Here is a 16,349-nt window from a genome sequence, read left to right as displayed (position 1 = left end):
TAATAACAATTTATATCATTGATTATTTACAACTGTTATAATTTACCTATTATTTTTTAAATAGAGCCTGGAAATCCCATGTGCTTAATCCATTATCCCCTGAAGAATGATATACCAGATCAGAATTTTAAGTTCACAATTCCATTAAAAAGGTTTCTTGTAGTTCATAGTCATTCATCATAGTGCTAGTAGTTGTTTCTTGGTCCACTGGTTGTGTTCCCATAGCATTTAAATGTAGAAATGAAAAAAGGCTTAGCAGAAAATATATAGAAGAAATAACAGCTTCAGTAACAAGAAATTCTGTGAAAGTTTCACGGGTTCAATAAATAATATGACATTTTAAGTAATATTTTGAGTTGCTTCTAATTTTTTATTTTGAATCTTTGCACATAAATTTGTTTCAAAGAAGCCATCTATCATCTATCTCTTCTCACAATTTTAATATAGCAGTGTTAATATTTATAAATATTTCAATTGAGAGTTTATAATAAAATCAGATCTGGGTAGGAATGAAACAAAACAAAACAAAAACAATTGAACCTGCCCCCATCTTCAAACTGTCAAACTTTAGGCATATTTTGGAGCCATGGCTCTTCTGCACAATTACCAGTTGAGAAGTTTGCTCCTCATTCTGTCAGTATTGGCATGTTGGGTAGATCTAGTCAATATCATTTGAAATTATCAGTAGGCTTACATAGCATTAATAAAGTAATAGCTGCCGAAGCACCAGCTGAACTACTACTGCATGTGTTTAATTTTATTCTTCATTGTCCCTACTTCGGTCCTAAATGTGTGAAACAAAACTCCGTGTTTTATAACTCAGTTGCCTACTTTACTTCCACTGGATGCTATATGCTTAATACTTGTTTTGTTGAAGAGCAACGGATAGCATATTTCACAAGTATAAGTTTATGTTTTCTATAAATCTACAAATGAATATTAGGTTGTGTACCGTATGAAATATATGTAATTTATAAAAATTTGAAGTTAGGTTTTCACTCATATAACTTTGATCTTATTAAAATTTTTGTTAACCACAACCAAATGGGCATTAACATAATGGTATTTGGTGAGTTCTTATTTGTTATAATAACTAAACCCCAGTTTACCACTGGTATATTATATGAAACATGTCAGCAGTTAATCAGTTGTATAAAAATAGAAATCAGGCACATGAAAAATCTCACTGTTTTAAGAAGACAAAACTCAAGAATACTGTCTTCTATAATATTTAGGGAAATATTGGAGAAAGAATGAGAAATAATGATAATTTTATTCATTCACTCATCCATTTAATGACTATGCTGTGCCAGGCACTGTACTAGGCACTGGAGAAACAGAACTGAACAGAGAAACTCCTTACTCAAAAGGAACTTACTTTCCACTGGAAGGAGGCTGACGATAAATGACACTTTCAGATAATTATATAAGTTTTTTAATAAAATGAAAACCTGGTAAGGAGATGAAGAGTGATAGAATGAGTGGTTACAAAAGATCCTTTGAGTGACTGACATCAGAACAGACATGTGGATGAAGTGAAAGCATAAGCCATGTGGATGTATAAGGGCCAAGCTTTGAAGACAGAAGGAATAACAAGTACACAGGTTTAGAAATTAGTAAGATAGCCAGAATTTTAAGAACAAAAGTGATTCAACTAAGTCCATACAGTTGATAAAATCTGATGTTGATGCAGTAGCTAGGAGCCATCTCTTTTAGTAATTTGTAGGCTGAGATTAGATTTTATTCCAGGTGTGCTAGAAGTTATTGGAGTGTTCTGAGCAAGATGTGGTAATCGGGCATGTCTTTTAAAAATAACTTTCTGGTCTTTGCATGAAGAACAGACTCTAGTTGGTCAAGAATGAAAGCAGGGAACCAATTAGGAGGCCTTGTTAAGAGTCCAGGAGGTATGAAGCTGTGACTAGGTAGATAGCGGTAGAGATTGTTTGCCATATGTACAAAAAGTGAACTATGTTTCCTAAAAGTGCACACAGAGGGAAAGCATTTGTTCACATTATATATTGCAAACAGTTTAGGAAGGTGTGACCTCATAAGTGATATTAGTATGTATAATTAACCTGGTTAAATATCTTAGTTAAAATATTCCCAATTTATCCATATGCAGTTGCTACTTTAATTATTTTACCCACTTATTAAGGATTTCAAAACATCATAGGAAAGAAAAAAATCCATAGAACTGGGTTTTTGTTGTTAAATTACAAGAACTTACAGAAGGATACATGAGATGTTTCCCGGACCAGATCAAAAATAATGTTATTGTGTTCTTTGATTAGTAGGACTTCATAAATGTTCTCAATATCATCAAATTTGGAGTTATTGTGCTATTATGATATGCTTTTATCTATTTTTGTATTAGAGAATTGAATAATAGATCAAAATGTAAAGTTATCATTTTTCATTGAGACTTTAATCAAATGATTGCCATTAGCTTTGTAACTCCATAAAAAGAATTATTCTGTTCTCCCTAGATGGTTAGTTCACTATAAATTGTATTACTGTAACAATAAATCTTACTTCTAGAATAAGATCAGAAAAAGAGTTTAATTTTAAAATTCTCTGAGTGATTTTCTTTGAAAATTTTTAGTAAGTTAAATTGAAACTGTATTCAGCAAATATTTACTAAGCAGTTTCTAAGTGTCAGATTGTGTCTAGTGCCTGAAGGATGTTAGAATGATTATGATCATAGGCCTGCATAAGACAATTTGGAAGTTTCACATAGAATGATAGAATATTAAATTGATACTAAATTAATAATGTAGTCACTTCCCAGACATCTTTGTGAAATTTCCAGGGAGAAATACTTTGCCATTCCCTTTAGTTCAGAGCTATATGCTTTGATTGAAGGGAATGCCTGTAGGTGTCAAAGTAATCACACTCTCATAGAAACAGAAACAATACAATTGCAACGATATGTATATTTGAACCTTTCATATCATATTAGTTGAGTTAAATGTGAAAAAAAAATCATCAATAACACAACAAATTATTGTTAACAAGTTCTGTTACATGGTTAAGTTTACAAGTGCTATAAAAATTCATTTAGAAGAAATTAATATTTATAGAATGTTCAGAAAGGTTCACACACAAAAAAACAGAGATGTGTCTTATAGAATTTGCATAGTGACAAAAAGGGAAGATAATTTTGGGCTGGGAAACACAGAAATAGTGTAGCAGAAGAAATGGTCATGATGTATTTGAATGATAATACAAGCAAAATAGTGGGAAATGAGTATAGTTAAGTCATCTTTGGAGCCATACATTTTAAAATATTTTTTATTGATTTTCTGTGAGAGGAAGGGAGATGGAGAGGGTGATAGAAACATCAATGATGATAACGTATCATGAATCGGCAACCTCCCAAATGACCCCCACTGGGGGTCAAGCCTGCAACCCTGGCATGTGCCCTCACCAGGAATCGAATAGTGACCCCCGAGCCATGCTGTCCGGGCGCCATGCTTTTTCAAACTCTCACAATTGTTGTTTTCACCTATAAAAAGGATATCACATTACAAATCTGATAGAGCTGTTTTGAGGATTAATGGGAGTGATTTGGGCAAAGAATATAACTCAGTTTGGACCCCTACTGGCCACATTTAATGCTACCTAGTACTTTGATATTTCTTTTGCCTGCTGCTGCCACCCTACCAATTCAAGCCTTTGTCAACTCAGACTCTTTCTTTAAGCTGCACCACTAGTATAATAGGTAGAATGATTTGGTAAATCCTTTGCTAAACCAATCAGGTAGAAGTGAGCTTTCCCTTTTCTTTGTACTATTCATATGACATACCAATTCACTTACATTTATTTTTCTTTTGCTAAAATAGATTTTAAAACAATTTTGAGCACTAGTTTCTTCTAATACAAGATTACTTTATTCCTTAAAATAATAAAATCAATTACTGAATCTATTTTCATCAAATCATAACCTATATCAACAAAGATAAAAACTTCTTGAATTGTTTCATTTTACCATCAGGCTCTTTTCTTCCACTGCTCAGCCTTTAATAATATGAAATTTGATGAGAAAATACCACATCTATCATTATAAACATCTTTATTATAATGACATTTTGATTAGATTTCAAAATGATCATATTATTAGTAGACTTGTAATGAAGTTAGATCTTATTTATGGAGAATGCTATTATGTAAAAGTGAATACTCACATTTTCTGCTGCAAGATAATCCTGAAGATTGTTTAAATGGATTTAAAAACATATTTGATGTGCAATTAGAGGCTGCTTATTTTTGATAATTAATGTTTAATAAGTTTATGTGCTTTGCTATTAATAATAACAATTAAGTTCTAATTAATTAATCCCCATAACTCATTAAATCCCACTGACTGGGGATGTAGTTAAAACAACCAATTGTAGTTTTTTTAAAATTAATAGACTTGTATTAGAGAGGTTTTAGGTTTACATAAAAATTGTGCAGAAAATAGAATTTCCATATACGTTCTCCCATCCTACCACTCTCCTCCCCCTAGTTTCTCTTATTAACTGCTTCAATTAGTGTAGTACCTTTGTTACAGTTGATGAACCACTATTTATACATTATTATTGGCTAACATCTATAGTTTACATTAGGATTCATTCTTTGTGTTGCTCAGTTTTATGGATTTACAGGGTTATGTACCCACCATTGTAGTTTTTGCAGAGTAGTTTCACTGCCCTAAAAATGTTATATGTTTCACCTATTCATTTTTCCCTGTTGTCTTGAAAGTTTAGTGACCACAGATCTTTTTACTCTCCATAGTTTTGCCTTTTCCAGAATGTCAGGTAGTTGGAATCATTCTCTATAAAACGTTTACAGACTGATAGCTTTCACTTAGTCACATGCATTTAAGGTTCTTCCATGTCTTTGATGGCTTGATAGCTCATTTCTTTTTATTGCTGAATAATACTTCATTACATGGATGCATCATTGTCTATTAATCCATTTATTTTTTATGAAATGTTTAGAAGTGTCTGTTTATAGTTTTTTTTCCTATAAACTAATTTCTTTTGTGATTTAAAGCATGTTACTATGTAACTTTTGTCTCTTTTTCATTTTATTTTTGGAATCAAAATTTTATTTTAAGCAATGCTGAGTAAATTTTAAAATTTTATATATGAATGGTCACTATTATTAAGATAAGAACAACTTTTTTTGAAATCATGTATGGGGTCTTTTCCCCCATCATCATTTATCCCCTCTGTGCTTTCTTCCGTCTCCTCCCCACCCCCTTGCAGTCACCACACTGTTGTCCATGTCCATGAGTTCTCTCTTTTTTTGTTCAACCTCTCCAACTCCCCAACAACCTACACTATCTGCCTGCTCTCTATCTATGAGTCTTTCTCTATTTTTCTTTGTATTTCAGCTCATTTTGCTTTGTTCACTAAGTTCCACATATGAGTGAAATCACATGGTATTTGTCTTTCTCAGAATAAATATATGTTATTTGAATTGTTTCATAACTTTTGTTTATATTATATTTTGAATTAAACATTTTTACTAGCTCAAAATATATTCACTTATATGCTTTACTAGAGGCCCTGTGCACGAATTGCCCTGTGCATAAAATTTGTGCACTGGGGGTGGTGTTGGGGGGGATCCCTCAGTCCAGCCTGCCCCCTCTCAAAGTCTGGGAGTCCTCAGGGGATGTCCTACTGATGGCTTAGGCCCGCTCCCCATGGGATCCCCCTATGGGGAGCGGACCTATGCCACCGTCTGGCCTCCCTCTGTGGGCTGATCTGGGGCTGCTGGGGCCAGGCAGCAGCGGCAACTTGGGCACAACCCCCTGCCTCCGCTCCAGGCCTGCTGGGGCCAGGCAGTGGCGGTGGCTTGGACACGCCCTCCTGTCTCTGCTCCGGGGCTGCTGGGGCCCGATGGCAGTGGCGGCTTGGGCACAACCCCCTGACTCCACTCCGGGGCTGCTGGGGACCGGGCCGCCCCCCTGCATGTAGTTCTCTCAGGCTCTGGATCACGCCTGCATGTTGTTTTCTCAGGCTTGGGGCTGCACCTGGCCCCTCCTCCTGAGCTGGTTATGACCATTATGGCATCCTGGCCTCATTTGCAAATTACTTCATGTAGGTAGATATAGATATAGATGATATAGATAGATATAGATATATAGATAGAGATAGATATAGATATAGATATATATGTGGTGAAAGTTTGCTTTCCCTGTGCCTGGAGGAGGGAGGTTACACAGTGAAGCCACACAATGATAAACTGTGCTGCACACATATTCAGCCCCCAGAGGAAGCAAAGCCCCAATTCATGTTGTTCATTTTTTAACCTGGAATCTTTGCTTCTTAAATTATCATTTTCTTTCCCTAACAAATTTGTTTACTTTGCAAACCATTTTTACTTCTCTCTCAGAGATAGTGCTGTCTCCTTCCTGTGCAACATATTCCATCTGCATAGACTCTGCACCTATCCTCTAAATTCTCAGAGACTATAGTCTATTAATCACTATCCTTGCTTCTGTGCATTTCTTTTCCATCTCTGTGAATTACTTCATAAGTAAATAAGTGAATTAAAGAATGATGTCTCCCTGATTATTTCATCTCTATTTTTTGGGATGCATGTCATCGTTGTTTCTAGGTATAGATTTCAATAGCTTATTTTTTCTATATATGTGTGTGTATGTATACATAAAGATATATATGTATATAAAGATATACTATATGAAGATATATATGTGTGTGTATATGTATATGTGTGTGTGTGTGTATATATATATATATATATATATATATCCTATATAGTAAAAGCCTAATATGCTGTGTCCAATCATCAGGTCAGCCATTCAACCAATCAAAGTGTAATATGCTAATGCTATGCTAAGGCCACTCAACTGCTCGCTGTGATGTACACTGACCACCAGGGGGCAGACACTCTGATCAGTAGGTTGGATTGCTGCTGGGGTCTGGCCGATTGGGACTGAGTGAGATGAGCCAGACATGCCCTGGAGCCTTCCCGCAGTACCTCCCCCAGCTGGCCAACTTCCCGCACCCCTCCCCTGCCCTGATTGTACACTGGTGGTTCCTTGGCCTGGCCTGCACCCTTTCGCAATCCAGGCTGAGGGACACCCCCCCCCAGTGCACAAATTTTGTGCACTGGGCCTCTAATGTGTATATATATAAAGATTATATATATATATATATATATATATATATATATATATATATATATATATATATATCTTTATTGTTGAAAGTATTAGAGATGTCCTATTTTTTCACCCATTGACCCCTTTTAGTCATTCCCTGCCCTCCACCCCAGGCCTTCACCACACTAGTCTGTGTCTATGGGTTATGTTATATGCATACAAGTTCTTTGGTTGATCTCTACCCTTCTTCTCACCCACCCCCATCCTTTCTCTGAGATGCCACAGTCTGTTCCATGCTTCTGTGTCTCTGTCAATAGCTTTGTTTTATGTCCTGGTTCCAATGCTCAACAATTAGCTCTATGAAAAGGAACAGGTTTTTAACTTCTCATGAATTCAGCTTTCTTATCTTACCACAGTGCCTGTTGCATAGACAATGCTTAAGGGATATTAGTAATCATTATTGTTAAGTTGATAATTTCTTGATTTATGAATATGATGATAACTTCCCAAGACCCTAAAGACCTATTTTCTTTCCTAATTTTTTCCAAACGCGAGGTTTTGTTCTATTGCATGACATTTGTATAAAAACATTATTATTGAAATCTGTAAAACATCATGTAATTATCAACAAAGTAATTATTAACTGTACACTTAATATAGGTGGACATATAATCTAAAATTTAAAAAATAGTTTCAAAAAAGTACATAAAAATTTAACATGACAAGCTTTTAATTGTGGTTTGTATTTGTAGTTTTGTGTTGTTAAAAATTCCTCAAATGTACTGTTAGAAAGTTCCTTTTTATAAATCCTCACCCCAAGATATTTTTAAATAGATTTTAAAGAGAGAGAAAGGGATTGAGAGAGAGAGAGAGAGAGAGAGAGAGAGAGAGAGAGAGAGAGAGGCATTGATTGGTTGCCTCTAATATGTGCCCTGTGCCCCAACCAGGAATCCAACTACTAACCTAGGTATGTGCCCTGTCCAATAATCGAACCCGAAACCTTTTTGGTCTGTGGGATTACACTGCAACCAACTGAGCCACCCGGCCAAGGCTGGAAAGTCACTTTTTATAAATTGTACTGGGGGTCATGTCAAATTATAAACTGTAAAAGTTAATTATCTTTATGGAATTAGAAAGGTAACATTGTAATACTGCATTCATACTAACTTGAATCAGTTTTCAGTTCTCACTCAAATTAAATTAATATAACACTAATAACCTAAAAAAATCTCTTTTCTAACCAACAAGAGTCTATCAAATTCAAACTATTCATGTTCAACAATCAAATATCTGAATAGGCCTGAGTGGCGAGACCTAGATTCGAAGCAGGTTGGTGTTAAGCCATGTAATGTGTCTTCCAGTGGAAACTTTCTCTGAAGGCTTGCTTTATGAGCAAGCTACGCCTTTAAAGTTCCTAGGGCTAGGCATTCAGTTCTTTCAGAGATATACTATCCTTTTGTGTTGTCTGACCATCTAAACCAAACATTTCTCACAACCTCTCTTCACTGATGGTTTCAGGTCTGTCGATCTTATTCTCAAGAATTAGTATAGACACATAGTAATGGTTTCCTCAGTCATTAGTGAATCAAGTTCTTCTTTTGATTTGTTTTAGTATGTGGAGCAATGTTTCTTCCCCCTCATTATCCCAAAGAAATACATACCCAAAACAATTAAAGGAATACCAATTTTCCAGTTTTCTTATATAATCCCAGAAACTGTAGCACACTGCTGAAACCACTGTCAATCCAGTCAAAGATGAAGGGCATATGCATATTCTGTAGCTTCTGCAATTGGAGGACATGCAATTCTTTGCTTGGCTTAAGCCCTACACCTTCCAAAACCCAACTGCAAAACGTGAAGGCTGCTGTGGTCCCAACTCGTGTCAGTTCGTTCTGGGCTGGCAGTCTCTTTCTGATTTTTTAGGGAAATAAATTCATCTCTCCATAGCTACTCTCAAAGATACTCTATCCAAGCATCTGAGTGGTTCTCTTTCTGCCACACCCCCAGAATGCAGACAAGTACATACCCAAAGTAACAGTATCAACAAACCCAGCCACTTAGAGAAGTTTCTTCCACAAGTCCCCCAACAATTCCTGACCCAAGGAAAAATAGAGGCCCAATTTTATTCTTTGTTATGCCTTTCTACTGCTCTCTACAATGAGCATTTCTACATTTTCTGAACACTCAGTATGTTTACAAAAAGAAAAGGAAAGTAGAAATACAATTTCTCATCATAGATGGAATAGATGCCTTTGTTATTTTAAAATATTTTAATTTTTTCTTTCATATATTAGAGCTGAAGTTCATCCCTGACAGATGGTTATAACATAATGAGTGAAAAACATTAGTAATTTAACATATTTAAGCTACCGTGGAAAATTAGCGACTTCATGAAAATTGAAAAACTCATTTCCTAATGCGATTTAGATTTAGGCAATGCTGCAAGAATTTTCATTAAATAATATAAAAACAAATTAGAGGTATAGAAAGGAAAATCAGGGACAGTAAACACCATCACATTAAAATATGATTTCACAATGTTAACTAATTAAAGACTAAATGCTTTTACTGGTAACTGCACTTTTTCTTGTTAAAACAAAAAAAGAGTTGTTTATTATCAGCTGAATGATTTGAGGTAGCTATTATTATAAGCATTTAGAATTTGACCAACATATTTATAAAATTATAATTGACTAGAGGCCCGATACACGAATTCATGCACTGATGGAGTCTGGCCGGCCGCCCTGATTGGGGCCTATCAGACCTGCTGGCCAGGGGAAGGGCTGCAGGCTGTTGGCTGGCTGCCGCCCCCCCCCCACCCCCCAGTTGTACTCCCGATCGAGGGGACAATTTGCATATTAGCCTTTTATTATATAGGATATTAAATGACTTTTAAAGTTGAAATTTAAAGTAAGTATCTTTTAGTGGTGTAATAATTCAGGTACTGAATGTATAGTTGTTTCTTCAGCATTGTCATCATAAGGTTTTTTCTTTCCCTTTATACTTGCAATAAATCTTGGTTTGCTAATCCCGATGCACATAGAAATGAGTAGCAGAGGAAAGCAGCGAGGAATGTTTTACATGTTAATTCAATCTTTACTGAGACAATTGTCAAGTGTAAAGTCTTTGTTTTAATTTGGTTACTGATTTCTTTCTTGTGACTTAGAATTTTTCTTTTCATTTTTATGTTTCTCTCTACAGAAAGCTGACCTTGCAGTTGCTCCACTGGCTATTACCTACGTTCGCGAGAAGGTCATCGACTTTTCCAAGCCCTTTATGACACTTGGAATAAGTATTTTGTACCGCAAGCCCAACGGTACAAACCCAGGCGTCTTCTCCTTCCTGAATCCTCTCTCCCCTGATATCTGGATGTATATTCTGCTGGCTTACTTGGGTGTCAGTTGTGTGCTCTTTGTCATAGCCAGGTAACATGCTCACTTTTGTGATTTTTTTGGCAATTGTTACCTCCTTTTTCTAACTAATAATTGTCAAAAGTCACAATCAGTTTTCTTTTTATTTCCCAGTGGGGTGCTGAAGAATAATGAACTTTTACATGTCACATATCTTATTAAAATGTCCTAGGATACGTTTTGGGGCAGAAAGAATGCTGGTTGTGTCAGTAAGCTATAATTGTGGTAGAGTTTACTCTTTTTCATCAGAATCTAAAAGAAGTCCTAATCACCATGAAATAAAAATCATTTCTTCATTCTGAAGATTTCTCTTGAACCAGACAGCAAAACATTAGTATGTTTTACTAATTTGAATTAATAAATCATTCATAAAGATGGTAAAATTTAAAAAGAAGATTTCTGGCCTTTACAATCCACGATATAGCTTAATTGAGGTGGCTTTTGCTTCTTTATTATTTTGGAGGTGGAAATTTATAATCATTTTTCATTTATGCTTAACTCACTATAAATTTTTAACAATTAGGTTATTTCAAGATGATTTAGTTTTTCTTTTGCCTTCATTAAGAACATAAAACCATCCCTCAGGACTCAGAACACTATGAACTTGAAATGAACTTGAAAGTCACATATTCATTATAAACGTTGAATTTTTATATTTTAGTGCATATCAGAAAGATAGCTCTAAACCCAACATGAGTTAGAATTCTACTATAGGTCATTCATGTTGATAAGTTTGATAATGTATGACTATAAATATGTTTTGCCTTATCATTAAAATTAAATATATTTTTAAAAATTACGTTAAATAGGTGCTGCCAATTAAGGTAACACTAAGGATATTTATCTTTCTTCGAACTTATTAATTTTACAATGAAGTCATATATATTTTCCCAGCAGTAAAAAACATTTTGTTCACTCAATTAAAAATAAAATAAAATCAGTTATAGAAGTAGCATGCTATTCTTATATATTTTTATATATTTTCTTTTTATAGTAATACACAAATATTTTCATATATTTATACATACAAATTATACAAATGTATATTTCACCTAATTTGTTCAATATTAATACTTGAGTTCTTCATACAATTATCATTTACCTTTGATAATTAGTATTGGAACCATTTATACATTTAACTTTTATTGCTGTATGGTACAGACTGTTAACATTTTTATTGGAAGTTTCTGTTCCTAAAATGGAGATATTGGAATGTTAAATTCTTAAGCTTTGAGCTTTAGTTTTTTCCATGTCTTTTGAAAATAAAATAGCCTTCTCATTTTTGAGCATCTTTGGTCAAAGTATATCAATTTTATAGTGACTTACATGAGCTATCTTGTTTCATATATATTCAGAATGCATATGAGTTCAAGGATCGCAGTTTAAATTCTTCAATGGCTACAGATCACTGAAACCTGTCCACAGGACCAATAGATAAATACTGCAAAGTATAGAAAAAAACAAAGTTTAGAAAAAATATGCAGGTGCACCTATTTCTATTATATACTAAATGGTTAGATATTCTATATTAAATAATAAATAATATACATACTTGGTAAAATAATATATAATATAAAAATAAACTCTTCATAGATTTTCCTCAGAATATTTTGTTCAATTCTCAATATTAAATACTTTGAAGATTGCCAAGTTTTTAAAAATGCAGTAAAATCTTAGATTAAAAGAAATTTTCCTAGAGTCCTTTAAAAAAAATTCCTACTTTCACTTATAGAACTTAATTACCTTTCTAATTTAAATGGAATTGTGATATTTGTTACCAATTCACAATAAATGTAATGTTTTCATTTTATCAATAAATAAGTACCATTGGCCTTGAATTAAGTTCATAAAATATTTGATAATTACTTAAATATTTTTATGAATGTCATATTTAAATATTCTAAATGATTTTTATCATATTTCACTGGAGAGAAATACACAATGATAAAAAAACATTATGCAAATTGTTAGTTATCATTAGAATGCCAGATTTTAGGTTTATTGAATTATCTGCTATATCACAGTATTAACAATATTAATTTTATGATAAATTAAGAAATGATCATAATTGCTAGAATTTATGTTTTTAAAACTTGGATTTAAAAGTTGATTGTGACTATGATACCTTTGTAAAATTTTCCATCATTATTATTTTATATGGAAATGATAATCCTAAAAAGCACTTAACAAATGCTCTAAATTTTTAAATCAGTATTAACAAAGATATATGGTCTTATTTGTTTTTCTGGGTATGGTTTTATAATCTATGTTCTCTTGCAAACAGTTGCATTATTGATTATAGCATAATGACACAACCAGCATGCTTATCTGAAGTACCTAAGAGATCTTATTTAGGAGTAAAGATGAACCTGGGGCACTGCGTTCTAGACCTAGAATGGCCTTATGCCAGGTGTCCTAACAATAGCTCGTGGATGGCAGAGGATTAGAAAGAAATCTTGCCTGTGATGGGCTTGTAGCTATCCTATTTGCCCCTAAACACTTCCCTCTTCCTACTCTTTTTTCTTTGACCTGGGTATATTAGTATAAAAATGTCAGTTAATCATATAAAAACTGGTCAGGGAAACCACCCTTTACACTAACAATGAGAGGTATTTTTCACCTTGCTTCAAATATTTCCTTTAAGAAAAAACAGATGCTATTGATACAATAGAAACTATAAGGTGAGTCGATTTAAATTCCCATAATATTAGCAATTTCTTAATATTTTAACTATAGTTGTCTCAAAGACAACCAGAGCTCTTCTGAAATACAACATGTAAATCTTGGTCTATGGTTCTTAGTAGTTTGTTATACAGAGATGACTAACTAAAGACCAAACTTAAAATGAAGGAATAATAGTATACTCGTTTCCCTCCAACAGGATTGATGTCACCTTAGTAATTATCCACTGAGTATATGAGAACATTGCACATTTTATTCTAAGGTTGGAATTTAAAAATAAAATGCAAATAAATCTGGAAAAGAAAAATAATACTATACTAAATTTTGTAGTAAGGGTATCATTACACAGAAATTTCTTAGATTATTAAATGAACAAATGGATATGGTCAAAATAGGAAAAAGTAAAGGAAGGTAATCAACATTGACTAACCTGACCTTCTTAGGAAGAATAGCAAATAAAAAATAATAATTAATGTGTCAAATACATAACATTAGTTTTTCTAAGTAAAAAAGAATATACAAATTTCTTATATATTTTTGCATTTACTTGCTTTGCATTATTTTTAGAACATTAGAATGCTGTTTGTTGTATAACTGCATTATGCAGTAGAGGGTGTTACCCTTAGAATCTGCTCAAGGGTTTATTCTTACTGTGACCACCAGGACTCTTTTGACATATGTTTTCGCTCCAACATGGTCTGTGGTCACAAGATGACAAGGCTATTGCCTTATTGAGAGTCCTTACACTTGTAAAAGTGTATTTCTGTATTTCTCTGGGCACTCAGAAGTAAAGATGTTCTAAACATAGGGTTTTTGATGGTTTAACCAAGCTCAGAAAACCGTGTCCAAAGTGCTTGCATTAACAGCTTTGATCTTGGCTCCTGACTAATGCGCAATAGCTTTTATATTCCTGTCACAATGATGGGTGACATTTAATGTACGGTGAAGGGCAACAATGAATTATTATGCTCTTGGAAATGGATTACTGTTTTGGTGGGATGTTCAATGTTAAACTAATCTGCTGTCACAAAGACGATTGTCACATTGAAATAAAATGCCCACCTCTTACTGTAACACCATTTCAGTCTTACCTTTCCTTAATGTAATTTTAAATATATGTTACTTTTATTTTTTTTAGCTTTTTTTTTTTTAGTTGAGTAAATTGTGGGGAAGCTTATCTGCTGTGCCTCTTCCTATTTGGCCATATCTCTGAAATTTAATGAAAATTTGTTTTAAATCATACTATTTTGCTAATATGCCTTTCACACATATGAAAGTGATTGTTAACATTGATTATATTAACAAATATTTCAATTATGGACCCAAAATTCAACATTGATTACAAAGAAATTCACTTTGAAATATGTTTATGCAAAGGATAAGGTTACTTCTACCTTAAGAGTTTTCTTCCACAATTGTTATTCGGTAAACCCATTGTAGAATAATTTACTTCTGTATTATTACTACTTTTACAAAGTAGTAATCAGTATTTACTGTCTACTTTGTAATCAGTATTATTACTACTGATTACAAAGTAGACAAGGAGTCACTAACTCGGAACAAAATTCTTAGTTGGTGTAATCAGTAGAACCAAACTAATTGAAACTAAGGTGATCAGTGACTTCTTTTCAGGTCTGGTGAATATGGAATCGGAATAATTGAGGCAGGCGAGATTTTCACTGAAATTACATAGAAAATCTCTTCTTTTCCCTATATATGAGAAGATGAACTTATTTTTACGTATCAATTTTATATCTTATTAGACATTTGAAAGATTTAAGAAAAATTAGTGAAAAATGGCAATTTAAAATTAAAGTGCTTTTTTTCTATAATCTGCAGTCAAATACTTGTTGACATATTCTTCTAGAGATAATTGTGCTTGAGTATCTTTTAAAAATTTGCACCTTTTTCCAAATTATTTTTTCACAAATATTTTATTATTAGGATGAAATTAAGTATAAATGCAAAAGCAGAAGTTTGATAGCCCATTTTTATTTTTCATATTCTATGGATACAATTCTTAACTCTGTCTTTCCTTGCCTCCATCACCAAATTTATTTCAGATTTCTAAAAATGAAAAAGCTGCCTGTCCAGTCATTGCAAATGGATTCACCCACTCAAATATATTGACCAATCAGTCTCTGGGAACTATAGTCACCCAATGATCATTTGTTTAAATTTAAAAATCTTATAATGTCTAGCTCAGTAAATCACAGATACTAATTTTAATAAATTACAATAGCTCAGTAAATCATAGATACTAATTTTAATAAATTACAGTCTATAGATTCACATTAAAAAACTAAAGAATTCTAAAAACTTGAATGATTATTAAATTATATTTGCTACCAAAATATGGCACTTCTATTTTTAGGGAATCCTTTATGGAGCATGTAATTATATTTTACATACACATTTCCTGATAAGAAACAGTAGTCTTGTAAGTAATTAATTTTTTCTTTGAAAGCTTTGGAAAAGTGATATAGTAGCTTCTTTGACAGTTGCTGCCATGTCTCATATATTTCTAAGGTTAAAAACTAATACAACAAAAACAATTCTGTGAATTACTTGTTTCACTTCCTTTTTTATTTCTTCCTTTTTTTCTATTGGGAAAAAATTATTTGAAGTGATCTTTAAGAACCAATATGATTACTAGAACCAAGCATTTTTCACCAAGTGATGTGCTTATTCTCCCATATTTTGCAATATCTGCATAGCTACTTCTCTCATAGCTGCAGAACACTGAACTGTGTGTCAGAAGCCATGTCCCTAGCTTATTTTGTCTGTGTTAATTATCAAAACAAAACTGCACTTCTGTGTTTCTATAACCACCAGGAAAATGATCCTTTTGGACTTTGGGAGTGGTTGTCAGTCACCTAGGAATGGTCTTCAAATTTCTAAACTATCCCAGGAAAATCAGTGTCCTTGAAAAAAAAGTGACCAATTTCTTTATGAAATATTTTCATCTACAATGTCTAGTCAAGCGAGGCAAAAGCTTTTATATGTGCATACACCTTGAAATAGTGGAATCTCTGCAAGAAGCCAGTGCAACAAAGAAAACAAGGAAATGCATAAACGTTCACTAGGGGTTTTGTTTGTTTATTTTATTTCTATGTGTTTTTTGTACAACTATAGAGTAC

The 16,349-nt window shown here is 33.3% G+C and overlaps 1 protein-coding gene across 6 annotated transcripts in view; it reads left to right on the top strand.

Moving 5' to 3' along the window:
• The window catches only part of GRIK2 (glutamate ionotropic receptor kainate type subunit 2), a 567,703-nt gene that overhangs the window by 415,851 nt on the left and 135,503 nt on the right, over window positions 1–16,349 (top strand). For all 6 annotated transcript variants that reach the window (XM_059700852.1, XM_059700851.1, XM_059700850.1 and 3 more), the window contains exon 12: window positions 10,319–10,542. In XM_059700852.1, coding sequence (XP_059556835.1) covers window positions 10,319–10,542 — 224 coding nt within the window. The remainder of the gene's footprint in view (window positions 1–10,318; window positions 10,543–16,349) is intronic.

This window comes from Myotis daubentonii, chromosome 6, assembly GCF_963259705.1.
Source record: "Myotis daubentonii chromosome 6, mMyoDau2.1, whole genome shotgun sequence".
In the NCBI taxonomy this organism is placed as follows: Eukaryota; Metazoa; Chordata; class Mammalia; order Chiroptera; family Vespertilionidae; genus Myotis; species Myotis daubentonii.
This window is presented reverse-complemented; position numbering and strand designations above follow the sequence as displayed.